We start from the raw sequence: 19,750 nt of genomic DNA, 5'->3' as shown, positions 1-19,750 counted from the left end.
AAATATGATCAGTTTCTTCACTGTGATCTTCATTTCAACATCTCTAAGATATATGTGAAAGCTAACAAATATAATGAAATCATCAGAATATATTATTTTTAAGGTCTACGATTAGTAATTTCAAGTACTAAATAAAATTACTTAGAAAACAAAATATAGAATGATAAGATGGGATTAAAATTCCATAGTACACCATGGAAAGATGAATGTCTTGTAACATCTGGAAAATGAAGGATTCCATTTAAAACTAGGACTGTTTATATTTGTATACTCAGAGCTGAACTGTTCAAGTAAAATTTTGCCTAGGTTACTTATCACTGTAAACTGAAATCTGACTGTACTTCCCAAATCTTCTTTATACAAGTACTTTTAACAAAGGTCTAAAACTACTTAATTAAATAGACCTGAAAAATATATGTAGAAGAGGCAATACTATCCAAATATTTGTTCTTTCCTGCTATGGACATAAATTAGTGTTGGGAATTAGCCCTTAACAGGAAAATATGCATGCTATGTTCAAATATACACACACACATTCTTAAATATACAGAGACGTTTATTCTCAAACTATAAACAAAAAAGCTACTTGGTGGTACTTTCTAAATATTCATACAATGAAATATAAGAATTTCTTCTAAGTTATTCTAAGTTTTCTTTAGCATGTCAACAAATAAATACTAGGAAAACAAACGCTACATTTCTTTTTTCCACAGAACTTCAGTTGGGGGTTGGGGAGGGAGAATGTAACTCTATTGAAAAAACTAGTCAAGAATTTCTTCAGATATTTAGATCACAATTACCTAACTGCTGCATATTCTGATCCAAAGTACAGATTAATGAACAGATGCCCAATTTTAAGCCAACTGAGACTGGAGGGAATGGAAAACAACATAGTCCACATCCAGGATATAAACCATCAACAGCCACTCGCATTGTAAGAAGCAGTGGTCCAATTTGGATTTGATTAGAAGCGTGTTTCATATTCCTCTCCATTAACAGAAAGGATGATATGTCATTAACTGCTTAGGTGTTTGCTAGGATTTTAAAAAACTGAACAACAACAGCAAAACTAGATGAAAGCAAACAAAAATCTATTAAAGATTTGAATTTTTTGTGAGAAACAACAGGGAACATAAGACAATAAACATTTTTTGACTAAAATTGTGACCCAGTTCGGAAAAAACCAGTCACACTTGGCACACACTAGGAGCTCACAAAACATTTGCTGAGTGACTTACACACAACAACCAATTATGTGAAAATGCTTCTAAATTTTTCAGAGACATCCTTGGGAGCAACCCAAAGGCTTCCTCCTTTCCATCCAGTTGCTGCAATTCTCTAGAATGATATTTGCTGCAAGCCCTTTTGGAATATGCTTTCATTTCTCACCAGTGTTGTCTGGCACCCATTACAGGTAGAGTTCACGAAATTACACACCCAGTAATCATTTGCAGGTTCTCCCTCTTTCTTTCTTTCTCTACTCAAGTTACTTCTCAAAAAAAAAAAAAGAAAAATTGCCTACAAAGAAAGCTAATCTAAAGAGTACTTTTAAAAAGACAATTTGAAAAAGTATCAAAATTATATACGTACATGTTGGCAAATTTACTTTTCTATACAGCAGAAACTGACATAGCAGTGTAAAGCAACTATACTCCAATTAAAAAAAAAAGCATCAGAATTTTCTTTTTGGGATCCACCCCTCTACCTATTGCTTTCAGTACTAACTGGTGTCAACAGGGTGTTTTCCATCTCTGCTAATGTTTGGCTCAACTTTCAGAGGGGAAAGCAGAAAAATATAGCAGTTTCTACTTTCATTTACCAGAGCTATGAAATCCACATCTGTTATAAATGTCTCCAGACAGTACTAAGATAAACCAGCAGCACTTGCAGAAAAGTTGTGAAGCAGATAGTTCATTCCCTGTCCCAATCCTCCCTAATGCTACAGAAGATTTTCTAAGTACCATAAATGAATTTATGGCATAATTTCAATAAAAGGTTCTTTATGTTCTAAAAATTCATACCGTGAAATTAAAATTCTTTCTCTATAAATATTCCTAATTCAACCTCCTATAATGCTTGTGGACCACCCCTCATACCACACTCATCCTTGCTCATTACCCTGCTACCACACTGGTTGGCCACTCTTCTTTCTCTTTCTAGACATCAAGTTTGTTTTTCTTCCCTAGCCTTTCTACCTACCCTTCCTCTGCCCTGAATACCCTATAGATCTTTGCATGGCTGGCTCTTGCTTTCCTTTCATGCCTCAGTCCTCAGCTGAAATGCTACCCCTTCAGAGAGACTATTCTTGACACCCTTTCTTTTTTATTACCCCTCAGTTTTGTTGAGCTATAATTGATATAAAATATTATATAAGTTTAAGGTATGCAACACAATGATTTGATATATATATATTGTTATTGTCACTATCTTTTACGTCATTTATTTTATTACTATTTTATTTTCTCCTCGGCACCTATCACTCCCTGCAATTTTTAAAAATCTGCTTCTCATTTCTTGACACAGGGTATATAAATTCCATGTGAACAGAAGGCCTATTCTCTAGTGACCAGAAAGGATCAGACACAAAGCAGCTGCTCAGTAAATCTGTTGAATGAATGAAAAATATCAGTCATAGGGGAAAGCGATGGGCAAGTGTTTCATAACAAAAATAATAATAAAAGGGAAGAAAATAAGAAGAAATACAAAATGGGAGATAAATGGAAAGATACGATAAAGAAGGGAAGGGAGGCACTGGGATGAGAAGGAGACAGAGAGAAGAAGCAAAAGAAAGATAAAGGACAGAGGAAAGAACGGGAGAAGGGGAAGGTGGCCTAGTAACTGAGAAGTGATTGTGTGCCACGGGTCTAAGTGACTTTTTTTCCCTTTGGATTGCTTTCTGTGTCTTTGAATTAAAGTCTCTTTAGAAGTTGGTTGAACCATCTTCCCAGATCTGCACTGAGCAAGCTTTAGCTAGAATCATACCCGTAAGAATATTCTGTCCAATTCCATTTTACATATGAAGACACAGAGCCCTACTGAAGCAAAGGCTCTTGCCTTGGATTATAGACCTAAGGGGTAGCATATGTAGAGGCAGACCCTGGGTTTCCTGATGCCCAGAGTTTTACAGAAAAGCAATAAAGGTGATATGAGTTCTAAATTTCTAAAACTAATCAGTCTCAGAGTTCTCCTGGGTTAGTAACATACTGGTTTAGAGTGACTTAAAAAAAAAAATGAATGCAGCTGCCAACACTGTCAAGTGAACTTTCCTTCACCCTCTAAGCCATGTGTGTGTGACTAATGATTACCTACCATGCCACATAGTTACTATTGTTTCTGGTCACTTGCCACCCAGGTGAAACTACAAATATGACATGAGGCAGAACCTGAAACAATTTCCTAAGCTGAATAATAATTTATACAGGCTGGATTTAGGTGCAGAGCAAATGGAGCATGTGAGCACTAAAATGAGGTTTATGGTGCTTTCCATATTCAAATATCATAATTTTTATTGTTATTTTTGCCCTTAACTAAAGTTTTTCCATGAGAAATATTAAAGAGCAGTCAAAAGGTACAAACCTCTAGTTATAAAATCAATAAATAATGGGGTCGTAATGTACAGCATGACAACTATAGTTAATAAAACAATATTGCTTATTTGAAAGTTGCTAAGAGAGAAGATCTTAGAACTACACACTGCAAGAAAAATACACTCTATATAGTGACAGTTGTTAACTAGACTTACTGTGATAAACATTTTGCAATATACACAAATACTGAATCACTATATTGTACATATGAAACTAATATTATAGTGTATGTCAGTTATGTCCAACTCTGTATGACCCTATCGACTGTAGCCTGCCAGGCTTCTCTGTCCATGGAATTTTCCAGGTAAGAATACTAAAGTGGGTTGCCATTTCCTCCTCCAGGGGATCTTCCTGAACTGTGGTCTTGGAGGAGACCCTTGAGAGTCCCTTGGACAGCAAGGAGATCAAACCAGTCAATCCTAAAGGAAATCAACCCTGAATATTCATTGGAAGGACTGATGATGAAGCTGAAGCTCCAATACTTTGGCCACCTGATGCAGAGAGTTGACTCATTGGAAAAGACACTGATGCTGGGAAAGACTGAGGGCAGGAAGAAAAGGGGGCAACGGAAGATGAGACGGTTAGATGGCATCACCAACTCCGTGGACATGAGTTTGAGTAAACTCTAGGAGATAGTGAAGGACCAGGAAGCCTGGTGTGCTGCAGTCCATGGGGTTGCAAAGTGTCGGATATGACTGAACGACTGAACAACGAATGTCAATCATACGTAAAAAGAAGGCACACTGACAACAGAGAAGTGATTTTTATATAGTCAGTCATGGATGACTCTCCCTTATTCCTAGTCATAAATCATAAAATCCAATATAAACTCCAATTTGATTTCATTTAGTAGTTTCCATATTTCCCCCATCATTAAAGAAGCCAGTATCAGCAGGTAAATACCCCAAAATTCACATTTCTGAATTTTGGTGTCTCTCTTTCTTATGCCTTTCTATGATAAAATGACCCAAAAGTAATCAAAAGGAGAAGTACATCCAACCCATTATTAAAGCATATTAATGCCAAACACTGTTTGACTAATTTGGAAAATGTTTTATATGAATTTGGTAGAGTCTGAACAACTTTTAAACTACAGGAAAGTTACCTCTACCATCTCAAAAGGACTCTTCATCTCATTACTCTGCTCACAGCTATTTCTTTACAGAGAAGCACACTGCCTTTTCTTTTACTATAACATTCTTTCCCAAGAATTCTTTGGCCCCGAACATGGCTCACTGAGTAGATACAGTCAACAATAGTCAAATGGCCAATGATCCATCTTCAGAGAACTTAATCACTGACACATAGGAGAAAACAGTTACGAATGTAAATGAAGAAGAGATTTTTCTATAATCTATTGCCCTCTTTGCATAATAAACAGAGTTCAGAACTGTTCAGGAGTTTGCAGTCTTCCAAGAGCCTATTCATATGCCCAATTGGAGCCAATAAAAGCTTTCTGTGTAACCCAAACAGATTCTGTGCATACTTCTCCCTTGCCTCTCCCTCTGTTGAGTTTCACCTAAAAGTTTTCCTCCTTGTCTCTAAAATTCTAACTCTATATGCATGATTTTTGCATTTCAAAAAATTACGTTTGATCAGAATGAAAGTTATGCACAAGGGAAGGCCAATGTGGCTTGTTCTGAAAGCTGGATTTTCACCTTCACATTTCTATTTTATTAGGCATGTCTAATTCTCTGCCTCTTAGACCTTACAACATCATCACAAAACTGCAAATCAAACCATAAATGGGTTTCCCTTGAACATAAATCGTGCATGACTTACTTGACTGTTACTCTGTTGGATGTATCCTGTAGGTCACTCGGGTCAAACAGTTGAGATTCTTTAAGGCCGAGCTCTTTACAGCCTCTCAAGAATAATATGATATTGTCCTGGAAGAAAGAAAAGAAATCTAAGTCTATATTATATAATATTATTTCATGAACCAGTCTTTCCTCTTTAATAGTCCAAATCACTGGAGAGAAGACAATCATTAGGACAGTCAGAGTAAGAATGAGTCATGGGTTGTTAGATAATAAAATCATACTTTGTTAGGAAATCCCAGAGTAAACAGACACTTCAAACTTCTGAACCCACAGCTATATCAAATTCATTTTTCTTCCCTTTACCTTTCACGTTGGTGTAAAACTGTAAGTTAAATGCCACTGAAAAATAAAACTTAGGACTTCCTTGGTGGTCCAGCAGTTAAGAATCTACCTGCCAATGCAAGGAACAAGGATTCGATCCCTATTCTGGGGAGATTCCATATCCTGAGAGGTAACTACTAAGCCTTTACTTTTATGCCTGTGTTCTGAAACAAGAGAGTATCCCTTGCTTGCCACAATTAATGAGAGCCTGCTTGCAGCGCTGAAGACCCAACACAGCCAAAAATAAATAAATACATAATTTTTTTTGTTTAAAAAAAGAAAAGTGTAACTTAGCGATTTGAGGGCAGTAGTTCCAGGTGGCGCTAGTGATAAAGAACCTGCCTGCCAATGCCGGAGACACAAGAGATGGTGGTTTGATCCCATCTCTAGGTCAGCAAGATCCCCTGGAGAAGGGCATGACAATCCACTTCAGTAATCTTGCCTGGAGAATCCCATGGACAGGGGAGCCTGGTGGGCTACAGTCCATAGGGTCACAAAGAGTCAGACACGACTGAGCGACTGAACTGAACTGAACTGAAGCAACTTAATACACAGTACTCCTATTGCTTCAAAGTTTTGTCCATGTCTTATTGCCTAGAATCTGGTTCAACATTAAAAAAAAAAAAAATAGGTTTTACTACCTAAGAGTCACCTTCAAGTTTTTCCTTCTAACTGATCTTCAAAAATACATCCTTCATCAGTGGGTTTTGATCAATAATACCTCTTTGTGGACTGTAAACTGAATTAAATTGGTGGGAGGAATCTAGACTTAACTGGAAGGGGAAAAAGAGGGGGCAAGAAAATCTTTTGGAAATAATACCAAAGACTTTCCTCATGGTGATTCATTTGTCTATCAGATATAAGTTGACTTTGGCCTGGCAGAGTAGCAGACACATTCAACAGCTGAGGAAGGCTCTGGTCTTCATCTGTTCGGAGTCATTAAGAATAAACAAATGGCTCTGGAAGGGATGGCAAATTGTGAGTCATCCTTTAGGAACTCTAAGACATTAGCTGCAGATTCATCAGTTATGTCTTCGTAAAAGACGAGCTAACTGGTTCCATCAGGTAGTTCAAACTTCAGGAAAGGAATGATGAAGACTGGTTCCAGGAGCCAGATCAATGTGAAGTGAGAGTGAAATCTGCTCAGTCATGTCCAATGCTTTGTGACCCCATGGACTATACAGTCCATGGAATTCTCCAGACCAGAATACTGGAATGGGTAGCTGATCCCTTTTCCACGGAATCTTCCCAACCCAGGGACTGAACCCAGGTCTCCCACATTGCAGGTGGATTCTTTACCAGCTGAGTCACCAGGGAAGGAAATGCTATCTAAATGCTCTAAGACAGATGCTACAAAAATCTGAAGTCATGGTGGTGGTAAATAAATCATATATTCGAAGTGCAATTTAACAAAGTGAACAAAAATCATTGTATTTCCCAATGACCAGTGTGTAGGCAGGATTCTGCTAATAAGACAGCCCCCAAGAATCCCACCCCCTGGGGACGCACTCTATACAATCTCCTTCCCTTGAGTGCAGTGGAGCCTGTGCATATGGTAAATTACCACTCTGTGATTACGTCATTAACCACTTGGCTTTGAGTTGATCAAAAGAAAGACGGCCTGACTGTGCATGACCTAATCATGGGAGCTTTACAAAGAAGGTAAAGTCAGAGTTCCTGCTGGCCATAGGTTCTATAGCTGCAAGGAGATGCATTCTATCAACAACCACATGAGCTACGAAGAGGCCTGGAAGAAGCTCAGCTTGGGCTTCAGCCCCTGCCAACACCTCAATTTCAGCACTGTGGGACCCTGAGCAAAGAATTTAGTTACACCATGTCAATATTCTGATTATAGAAACTAAGACAGTCAGTGGATATTGACTGAAGATGCTAAGTTTATAGTAATTTTTTATATAGCAATAAAAATTAATACATCTAGGCTCAAAATAACAAGAGCAATAGCAATAAATTGCTAACCTTTATACAGCCTTTATTAAATGCCAAGCATTCTTTCAAGAATTTTACATATGTTAACTCATTTAATTCCTGCACAACCTTATGAGGTAGGTACTATGATCATCCTCATTTATAGATGAGCAGTGTGAGGCATGGAACAATTAAGCATCATTAAGGCTTCCCTAATAGTTCAGTTGGTAAAGAATCTGCCTGCAATGCAGGAGATCCTCATTCGATTCTTGGGTCAGGAAGATCCCCTGGAGAAGGGATAGGCTACTCACCCCAGTACTCTTGGGCTTCCCTTGTGGCTCAGCTGGTAAAGAACTGGCCCACAACGTGGGAGACCTGTGTTCGATCCCTGGGTTGGGAAGATCCCCTGGAGAAGGGAAAAGCTACCAGCTCCAGTATTCTGCCCTGGAGAATTCCATGGACTGTAGAGACTGTGGGGTTGCAAAGAGTCAGACATGACCAGTAACTTTCACTTCACTTCAACCAGTGAGTGGTGAAGGAACAAAGGCTGCACAGCCAGGAAAGAGTGGAGGTGCAAAAAAACATGGCAGACATGAGGAAATCAAGCCTCAAATCTGAGGCTGGTACCAAAGGAAGAGGAGGCTTTGGAGTCGGGGGCTGATCAAAGGGGCCCTTGAAGGCCATGGAGGGCAGAGGGGTGGTAATGTGAGAAGTAAATGCCCAGGTCTGCAGCAGAAGTAGATTGTTGGGGGTAGGCCTCGGGGAGGAGACGTGCAAAGGAAGGACTTCAGAGGAACAAGGCAGGAGACAGGGAAACCAATGAGGAGATACTCCAATCTCACCTCCCCTAATGGAGGCTGGCTCACCCCAGTATGTTGTCTTTCCTGTGTCCCTGGATTTTTTTCAGTGGGTAAGAAGTACCATCATTCATAAGACCCATGTCATGTACAAGACATATTGTAGACTGACACTCTGAAGTCATCCATACCCTTCACAGTCTCTTCTCCAATCACTTTACAGGTTTTAAAATTATCCAATTTCTCTTTGGAGTTTTTCTATTTTGCATCCCACTTCCAGAGGTTTGTAGATGTTCAGGTGAGTCTTTTGCAGGGCATGCAGCAATCTTGCTGGTTGGCCTATGAGCTCTGAGGGCTTCTAACCCAGAGGAAATTAAGGGACGGGTCTCAGAACTCTTTAGGAATCATCTGGGACCCCAATAATAAGAACAGACCAGTGACCCCCACGTGGTCCCATCAGAGGCGCATGATTGTGGCACATGAGATTTTCAAGAAGGCGTGAAAGTGTTCTTCCCACATGCACTAGCAGAAGTGCCCCTGAGCACCGCTCTATCTTCAGTACACAGACTGCAAACACAGAAGCGCTGTGTTGCCAGTCGGGCTGAACGTTTGGGGCTGTGAGATTTAAATAATGGCAGATCTCCTTCCAGTTTCGTGCTGCAACCTAATGATGCTGGAGGGGAGCCAGACCCCAGTCAGGAGAAAAGCCAGAAGGAAGAGCCCCCTCAGCCAAGAGCTAACAAGGGCAGCGACCAGAGTGGGCAGGGAGGGCTGTGCCTTTAATTACTTAAAATGCATCCTGAAAATTCCCATCTGCCTTGCTCTTCACGCTGAGTTTTTTCCACATTTACAACTCCAAGCAAAACTAACAACCTAGTGTCTTAGCTTCTGAAGCCAAGCAACACAACCGTGTCTCAATCCTGGGAAAGATGTGGAGACACTGATTTACTGCAGTGACTATTCTATTTAGCTCTTCAGTTCAGTTCAGTTCAGTTCAGTCGCTCAGTCGTGTCCGACTCTTTCCCATGAATCACAGCACGCCAGGCCTCCCTGTCCATCCCCAACTCCCGGAGTTCACTCAGTCTCACATCCATTGAGTCAGTGATGCCATCCAGCCATCTCATCCTCTGTCGTCCCCTTCTCCTCCTGCCCCCAATCCCTCCCAGCATCAAAGTCTTTCCCAATGAGTCAACTCTTCGCTAGTATTGCAAACTCATTAATTCTTAGGCTTGAAAAGAAGTTTTTAAAAATCTCTTCAAAAATGTCAATGTCATGATAAAACAAAAATTGGAGACTGAAGAGACATGATAACCAACTGTATCATATGACCTTTGATTGGATCTTAGATCCAGAAAGGAAAAGTATAATAAAGACTATAAAAGTTCAATTTAAAGGTGGACTGTTGTTGGATAACATTATTGGATGAAGGTTAATTTTCTTAGGCATGACGATGATGGTGTTGTGGTTATATGAAAGAATACTTTTATTTTTAGGCAAACATATGTATTTTTCAAGGACAAGTTATCATGTCTATAACATAATTTCAAATGGTTTAAGAAAATAAAATGTGCGTGTGCGTGTAGTATAGAATGTGGTGGTATAGAATCCGCCTCCAACACAGGAGCCTCAGGAGATGCGGGTTCAATCCCTGTTCAGGAAGATCCCCTGGAGGAGGGCATGGCAATCCACTCCAGTATTCTTGCCTGGAGAATTCCATGGATAGGAGGAGCCTGGCAGGTTACAGTCCATAGGGTTGCACAGAGTTGGACACAATTGAAGTGACTTAGGATGCAGACACGTGTATGGATAGGAGAGATGGAAATAGATAGGGAGAGAGAGGATGCTATCTGTCGATTATGGAGAAAGAGATAAAGTAAGTATGGCAAAAAACTAATAATTGGCAAATATAGATCTCAAAACTTGGCCATTCTTTTTTTTATAGCCTGGTGGGCTACAGTCCAAAGAGTGGCAAAGACAGTAAATGTGGCATTGTGGGCATATGGTGGTCTCTGTCAAAATGACTTAACTCTACCTTGCGTGCATGATTAGTTGCTTACTAACGTCTAACTCTTTGCAACCCCATGGACTGTAGCCTTCCAGTCTCCTCTGTCCATGGGATTTTCCAGGCAAGAATACTGGAATGGGTTGCCATTTCTTTCTCCCGGGGATCTTCCTGACCCAGGGATCAAAACTGCATCTCCTGTGTCTCTGGCATTGCAGGCAGATTCTTTATCTGCTGAGCCATCAGTGAAGCCCCAACTCTGTCACTGTAGCCAGACAAATACGCAAATGAGTGGAAGTGTCAGCCTCCCTATACATTTCACTTACACAAGCAGGCATTGGGTTGGATTTGGCCCACAGGCTGTAGCCCACTGGCCTTGTTCTAGGTAACCAGTATTCCAGTATTGATTATGCCATCTATACATTTGAAAACTTTCCCAAAAAGTTTAGAGAAAAGGTTTTTAAATGTGTAAAAATGAATCCAGAACAGGTGTATATGCGTTCCCACCCGTGCTGGATTCATGTCAATGTATGGCAAAACCAATACAGTATTGTAAAGTAAAATTAAGTAAAAATAAAAATTAAAATAAACAAATAAATTAAAAAAAATAAATGTGTAAAAATGTATTCACTTCCATAGGGCTGTGAGTTCACTGGCAAACCAGTTTCCTAAAACTGAAGGGAAAAATTACAGTTACCTTGGAGACAACTGTTGCAAAGTCTCTGAGGTAAAGGCTCCAGCACTACTGATGGAAAGTTTTCTATTTTTGGCTAATGGGAAAGTGCAGTAACATGAGTCTCAATTCAACACAGATGTGGAACATAAAGTTCCTGAAAGAGTCCATTTTGTGCTCAACCAATAGTAATGTATAGGTTTATTCCTCTGTTCACCTAAGGACTATGCATTCACTCCTGGTTCTTGGCCCAGGGGTTTCCCATGCCACTAATCTGTGGGCCCACAGTGTGTATGAAAACATTTCCTGGGGGCCTGGGTTGAGGCCTGAGCTTTCAGCCCTCCCCAGGGCCTCTTCTCTGAGGAAACCCTGATGCTTCTCTCCCTTCCCTTCTTGCTCCAAAGTCAAGATGAAGGAAAGCCAGGATGGTCTCCACCTCCAGAGTTTCCCCAGCATATAGTAGGTACTTCCCCTGGTGGCTCAGAGGGCAAAGCGTCTGCCTACAATGCGGGAGACCCAAGTTCAGTCCCTGGGTTGGGAAGATCCCCTGGAGAAGGAAATGGCACCCCACTCCAGTACTCTTGCCTGGAAAATCCCATGGACGGAGGAGCCTGGTAGGTTACAGTCCACAGGGTCACAAAGAGTTGGACACAACTGAGAGATTTCACTCCACTAAATATTTAAAACAAATTAAGCACTGTGGTCATGCATGGATGTGAGAGTTGGACTGTGAAGAAGGCTGAGCGCCAAAGAATTGATGCTTTTGAACTGTGGTGTTGGAGAAGACTCTTGAGAGTCCCTTGGACTGCAAGGAGATCCAACCAGTCCATTCTGAAGGAGATCAACCCTGGGATTTCTTTGGAAGGAGTGATGCTAAAGCTGAAACTCCAGTACTTTGGCCACCTCATGTGAAGAGTTGACTCATTGGAAAAGACTCTGATGCTGGGAGGGATTGGGGGCAGGAGGAGAAGGGGACAATAGAGGATGAGATGGCTGGATGTCATCACGGACTCGATGGACGTTGAGTCTGAGTGAACTCCGGGAGATGGTGATGGACAGGGAGGCCTGGCGTGCTGCGATTCATGGGGTTGCAAACAGTCGGACACGACTGAGCGACTGAACTGAACTAAACTGAAGCACTACATTCTAGGCACTTAGAAGAATGAAAAAAAAAAAAAACCTACAAAATTCTGGTAGATGAAATGAGAAGGACTTAGAAGTATCTTATCTTCAGGATTAATTTTCATGATCTATTTTATAGCTGGACTTGTTCAAGATACATGTAAACAGAGGGTTTGTTTAAGAAAAATTGTCTCATTAAACAAGGGAAATGAGGGAACAAATGTACCATGGAACACAGCATACCAGTTTTGGGAGTCAGGAGGACTCCAGTTAGAATCCCAGCCTCACCCATATACTAGTTACATGGCCTTGGGCATGGTTCTTAATATTTCTGACCTTTGGATTTCTAATCTGTGATGTGGGGGATGCCATTAATCTTATACGGATGACAGAATTATATGAGAGTTGGACTGTAAAAAAGGCTGAGTGCCAAAGAATTGATGCTTTTGAACTGCGGTGATGAAGAAGACTCTTGAGAGTCCCTTGGACTACAAGGAGATCAAGCCAGTCCATCCTAAAGGAGATCAGTCCTGAGTGTTCATTGGAAGGACTATTGCTGAAGTTGAAGCTCCAATACTTTGGCCACCTGATGCAAAGAGCTGACTCACTGGAAAAGACCCTGATGCTGGGAAAGATTGAGGGCAGGAGGAGAAGGGGACGACAGAGGATGAGATGGTTGGATGGCATCACTGACTCAATGGACATGAGTTTGAGCAAGTTCAGGGAGTTGGTGATGGACAGGGAAGCCTTGGGTGCTCTAGTCAGTAGGGTTGCAGAATCAGATGCAACTTGGTGACTAAACAACAACAAATGTATTGAGAGCATAGCCCCGTGTCTCTAGTGTTTCCAGACACTCATTATATGGATGTTATGTATTATTATGGCTTTATTGCCAACTCAGGTTGAGAAGGGACCACAGAAAGTGAGAAAACTCTACCCATCCACAAAAACCAGTATTTATCGCCCTTGCCGGTTACATGGGAGATTTTTTTTTTCTTTTTTAAAAGGGTAGTTGCAATTACTGTTTAGTTAGTTTTACAAATAGCCAACTTGACTTATTCAGGCTGCCTTAAACCCAAGTGTAAGCTATGTACCAAAAGTCCATTTCTAAGAAGATGGCTTGTAGGTTATCATTTGTGATTAACTCACAGAATTAGTCTTTGCATGCTGGTTGCCAGTTTAGGCCACAAAAACCTACTTAATCCAAAATGTAACTGAAGAGGGGTCTTAATTACACTATGGAACTTAACAGCTGAGTAGAACAATGTCTCAGTTGGAAAGCTTATTCAGAAAGGCCAGCCTGTGCTCTAGGCTGTAGTCAGATGGAGGAGTCCAAAGGCCATAGCAGAGGCTTCCGTGGCCCAAGGGGGCACCTCAGGAGGGAGGGGCAAGAGTGAGAGGGAAGACAGGCAGGCCCGCCATTCATTCCCGTGCAGCCCCTGAGACACATCACTGTCTCACCTAGGCTCTCCCTACTGTCTTCAGACGGCAGCAAGCACATGCTTGCTACCTTTCGCTTTCTCTGCTGTCATTTCCAACTGGCAAAGGGTTTCTCCTTTCCCTTGACTCACTGCAGAGCAACGTGTAGCTATATCTCTGGCTCTGAGGAAGGCACCAGTCCTTAGTGGATCTCTAGAGAAACCAGACAGGGATTGAGAAGCCTTCTGCTCTACCCAGTCTCTTTGGCTTTATTTCCTTTATAGCCAACAGGGAAAGGGCAACATGATGATGGATTCGGAGTTCACAGAAAATGAACGTTTAACGTTCATTTGGGTTTCAAATGAACCCAGACGTCTATATTGCCAGGTGTTTAAAATACAACATATATTTTCAGAACTGGATTAGAAGTTTCAAGCCTCAATTTTTTTTTTAAAGATCAGTAAAATAAGAAGCTTTCTAGACTTTTAGCAGTGATACTAGACGCTTCAATAAATTGAAATATGTCAAAGTTTTGAGTGAATATAAATTAGAAATCTAGCATTCTATTCATACTAAGTCAAACAAGTGGAATCAAAATGTCACAAATTTTTTAGCTAGGCAAAAAATATTAAATTTTCTAAAACATGTATTATACATACTATTTAGAATATGCATACAAAAGCTTTTCTGCTGTGCTTGATAAAGGCTTGGGAAAGAACTTTAAAAGAGAAAGAGAAAGATAAATTGGAAAACAAACTAAATGAAATGGGAGCACTGAATATGAAACAGAAAAAGCAAAACAAGCTAGGTAAAAGTAAAAGATCAGCACATGGTGCAGGTTTTAAACATGGCTGCTCATTAGAATCACATCTGGAGCTCTGGAGAAAAAGCAATACCTGGGCTTCTTAGATATACCTATCATTTAAAAGTGTACATTTAATTTCCAAATACATGGGGTTTTTAAAGTATCTTTGATATTAATTTCTCACATAAATGCTTTCTTCTCTGCAATCATCTTCTGTTTTCTCAGTCTTGTAACCTTGGGACTTTCCATGGCTAAGTCAAAGATCTCTCTTGGTAAATGTCACACTGCACTTGAAACTATGTGGATTATTTTCAAATATCTTTTCATATTGATTTCTAACATAATTCCACAGGAATAAGAGAACAGACTCTGTATGACTTCAGTACTTTAAACCATGAAAATTTTTACCTTGTTTCATGTCCCTGGATATGTTCCAGTGTCTCCTGGTTTATAATCTTTAGGAACTTGAATAGAATTTGTACCCTGCTGTTGTGTAAACACTGTATACATCTTAATTATGTTGAATTGATTCATAGGACTTTTCAGGCCTACCATATCCTTCTACTTTTCTTACTATTCATTCTATTAGTTTTTGAGAGTTTGATATTGAAACTCCAGCTAAAAATCTTAATTTATCTACTTGAAAAATAATTGTAATATACAGTGAAACTATATGTAACTTTGTTCTGTATTTTCCAAGTCACCTATAAATGTTATTATATTTTCATAATTAAAAAATTTAAATGCTATATATATATAAGCCTCTGAATAATTTTCCATTTCTATAAAGGAAAAGATTAGGTGGAGGGAGCACAATGTAAACTGACGTTACATCTGGTGAATTTATTATCTTAACCCATTTTCTATAGTAAATATTTGCTTCAAAAAGCTTAATAAGGATTACGGTTCCTCAGAAAGATTTGCAAGCATATCAGAGAAGATCCAGACTTTTCTAGAAAATCAATAACTAATAGCAATGTTACTTTTCCATTCTATCTCTAAGGCTTTTTTTTTTCAATGGTTTTTGCTAGGTTTCCTGCATTTGAAGCAAACAAATTCCCTCTAACAGAAGTGCAATTATGAAATTCAGAACTTAAGGAATAAATTACCAAAATATCTGCAGGAACTTACCCCACAATTATTAGAATCTAGGGATTTCCTGTACCTGCCGTGAGTTCACGGTCGCTCTCCTAACCTGCATGGGTTCCAGCCTGGCTCCATTAATTGGCCGACGTCCAGCCACAATCAGTGCTCGCCAGACTTTCAGCGCACTTGAGTTTTCCAGGAGCACTTAATGAGGATACCAGGCCTTCCACTGAGAGGCAAAGGCGGCTCACTCTGCCTGGGGGAATTCTGGGGAAGTCTGACCCAGAAGGTGGCCTCTGGGTTGCTGCTTGCAGAAGAAGAAAAAATGTTATGGATGGGAAGTGAGCAGAAGCACAGTGAGTTGCAAGGAGAGAATGGGGAGGGGAAGAGAGTTCTGCAAGGTAAACTTGGGAGAGTTCGTGAGAGCCTTGTGAAGGATTTGTGAAGCCTTGTGAAGCACTGTTCTCTAGGCATTGGGGAATCACGTCCAGGTAATAAGGACAGAAAGAGTCCTGCGATCGACCTCTATTTTAGGAGAATAAGTTGGGTGGCAGCAGGAGAGAGCCCCTGGGTGGAGGAGAGGGTCCGTTCAAAATTATAAGAGCTCTGGGAGATGTGGAAAAGCCTGAACTCCTTCAGAAGTACTGAGTTAGCCAAAAAAACTCATTTGGGATTTTCCATAGGATGAAATGGAAAAACTCAAACGAACTTTTTGGCCAACTCAACAGTAAGGGCAGAAAAGGGAAAGGGTACAAGCACCCACTGTCGGCTTGGCAGTTGAGTGGATTCAGGAATAGAGAGTGAGGAGAAGGAGTGGGGTTCGGAGTGATGATGACGTTTTCAGCCATTAAGACCATCTTAAAAAATAGAGGAAGCGGGGAGATTTGTGAGAAACAGAAATAATAAATGAAGCTTGGAACATTCCATATTCCAAGAGCCACGGTTCATCAGGAGCTTGTATTTTGGTTGGCTACTCAGAGGCTGAACGACCCTGGGCAAGTTGCTTACATAATCTCTGCCTCAGCTTGCTCTTGAAAGCCCAGGTCCTTACAAAGACTTACAAGGCCCTACAGGAGCCGCTGCCCACTACCTCTCTGACCCACCCCCACCTTGGTCCCCTTCCCTGCAGCCAGGCACAACTCTTTCCCTGCTGATCCTCAACCAACCAAGAAGATCCCTGCCAGGGCTCCTTTTCTTACCTAGGTATTATCTAGAATGATCCTTTCTTCTTTAAAAACATAATTAAGATTTATACAATTTCCACATAACAGAAGGATACAAATTCCATTCAAGTTCCCATAGATTATAAACTAGGCGACACCGGAACATACCCAGGGACATAAAACAGGGTGCAGAAATTTCAGGGTCTAAAGGTATTGAAATCATACAGCATCTGTTATCACTGTGGATGTTAGAAATCAATATAGAATGATCTCTCATATACAAAAAGTAAGTAGTCAAGATATATGCATGGAATGAATGAATAACCATAATTGTGGGGATACGTATAATGTCATAAAGATGTTGTGGAGTTACAAGAAACAAGAAAAAAGTCAAATAAATAACCTAACTCTACAACTAAAGCAACTAGAAAAGGAAGAGTTGGAGAACCCCAGAGTTAGTAGAAGGAAAGAAATCTTAAAAATTAGGGCAGAAATAAATGCAAAAGAAACAAAAGAGACCATAGGAAAAATCAACAAAGCCAAAAGCTGGTTCTTTGAAAGGATAAATAAAATTGACAAACCATTAGCCAGACTCATCAAGAAGCAAAGAGAGAAAAATCAAATCAATAAAATTAGAAATGAAAATGGAGAGATCACAACAGACAACACAGAAATACAAAGGATCATAAGAGACTACTATCAGCAATTGTATGCCAATAAAATGGACAACGTGGAAGAAATGGACAAATTCTTAGAAAAGTAAAATTTTCCAAAACTGAACCAGGAAGAAATAGAAAATCTTAATAGACCCATCACAAGCACGGAAATTGAAACTGTAATCAGAAATCTTCCAGCAAACAAAAGCCCAGGTCCAGACGGCTTCACAGCTGAATTCTACCAAAAATTTCGAGAGGAGCTAACACCTATCCTCCTCAAACTCTTCCAGAAAATTGCAGAGGAAGGTAAACTTCCAAACTCATTCTATGAGGCCACCATCACCCTAATACCAAAACCTGACAAAGATGTCACAAAAAAAGAAAACTACAGGCCAATATCACTGATGAACATAGATGCAAAAATCCTCAACAAAATTCTAGCAATCAGAATCCAACAACACATTAAAAAGATCATACACCATGACCAAGTGGGCTTTATCCCAGGGATGCAAGGATTCTTCAATATCCGCAAATCAATCAATGTAATTCACCACATTAACAAACTGAAAAATAAAAACCATATGATTATCTCAATAGATGCAGAGAAGGCCTTTGACAAAATTCAACATCCATTTATGATAAAAACTCTCCAGAAAGCAGGAATAGAAGGAACATACCTCAACATAATAAAAGCTATCTATGACAAACCCACAGCAAACATTATCCTCAATGGTGAAAAATTGAAAGCATTTCCCCTAAAGTCAGGAACAAGACAAGGGTGTCCACTTTCACCGCTACTATTCAACATAGTTCTCGAAGTTTTGGCCACAGCAATCAGAGCAGAAAAAGAAATAAAAGGAATCCAAATTGGAAAAGAAGAAGTAAAACTCTCACTGTTTGCAGATGACATGATCCTCTACATGGAAAACCCTAAAGACTCCACCAGAAAATTACTAGAGCTAATCAATGAATATAGTAAAGTTGCAGGATATAAAATCAACACACAGAAATCCCTTGCATTCCTATACACGAATAATGAGAAAGTAGAAAAAGAAATTAAGGAAACAATTCCATTCACCATTGCAACGAAAAGAATAAAATACTTAGGAATATATCTACCTAAAGAAACTAAAGACCTATATATAGAAAACTATAAAACACTGATGAAAGAAATCAAAGAGGACACTAATAGATGGAGAAATATACCATGTTCATGGATCGGAAGAATCAATATAGTGAAAATGAGTATACTACCCAAAGCAATTTACAAATTCAATGCAATCCCTATCAAGCTACCAGCAACATTTTTCACAGAACTAGAACAAATAATTTCAAGATTTGTATGGAAATACAAAAAACCTCGAATAGCCAAAGCAATCTTGAGAAAGAAGAATGGAACTGGAGGAATCAACTTGCCTGACTTCAGGCTCTACTACAAAGCCACAGTCATCAAGACAGTATGGTACTGGCACAAAGACAGACATATAGATCAATGGAACAAAATAGAAAGCCCAGAGATAAATCCACACACATATGGACACCTTATCTTTGACAAAGGAGGCAAGAATATACAATGGAGTAAAGACAATCTCTTTAACAAGTGGTGCTGGGAAAACTGGTCAACCACTTGTAAAAGAATGAAACTAGATCACTTTCTAACACCCCACACAAAAATAAACTCAAAATGGATTAAAGATCTAAATGTAAGACCAGAAACTATAAAACTCCTAGAGGAGAACATAGGCAAAACACTCTCAGACATAAATCACAGCAGGATCCTCTATGATCCACCTCCCAGAATTCTGGAAATAAAAGCAAAAATAAACAAATGGGATCTAATTAAAATTAAAAGCTTCTACACAACAAAGGAAAATATAAGCAAGGTGAAAAGACAGCCTTCTGAATGGGAGAAAATAATAGCAAATGAAGCAACTGACAAACAACTAATCTCAAAAATATACAAACAACTTCTGCAGCTCAATTCCAGAAAAATAAATGACCCAATCAAAAAATGGGCCAAAGAACTAAATAGACATTTCTCCAAAGAAGACATACGGATGGCTAACAAACACATGAAAAGATGCTCAACATCACTCATTATTAGAGAAATGCAAATCAAAACCACAATGAGGTACCACTTCACACCAGTCAGAATGGCTGCGATCCAAAAATCTGCAAGCAATAAATGCTGGAGAGGGTGTGGAGAAAAGGGAACCCTCCTACACTGTTGGTGGGAATGCAAACTAGTACAGCCACTATGGAGAACAGTGTGGAGATTCCTTAAAAAATTGCAAATAGAACTACCTTATGACCCAGCAATCCCACTGCTGGGCATACACACTGAGGAAACCAGAATTGAAAGAGACACAT

General features: G+C 39.8%; 1 protein-coding gene across 10 annotated transcripts in view; it reads right to left on the bottom strand.

Annotated features, from left to right (window-relative positions):
* The window catches only part of LIMCH1 (LIM and calponin homology domains 1), a 360,061-nt gene that overhangs the window by 97,562 nt on the left and 242,749 nt on the right, over positions 1 to 19,750 (bottom strand). For all 10 annotated transcript variants that reach the window (XM_018049399.1, XM_018049400.1, XM_018049401.1 and 7 more), the window contains exon 4: positions 5,370 to 5,476. In XM_018049399.1, coding sequence (XP_017904888.1) covers positions 5,370 to 5,476 — 107 coding nt within the window. The remainder of the gene's footprint in view (positions 1 to 5,369; positions 5,477 to 19,750) is intronic.

Source organism: Capra hircus, chromosome 6 (genome assembly GCF_001704415.2).
Source record: "Capra hircus breed San Clemente chromosome 6, ASM170441v1, whole genome shotgun sequence".
NCBI classification, from domain to species: Eukaryota; Metazoa; Chordata; class Mammalia; order Artiodactyla; family Bovidae; genus Capra; species Capra hircus.
The sequence above is the reverse complement of the archived record's forward strand: the minus strand, read 5'-3'. Positions and strand labels throughout refer to the sequence as shown.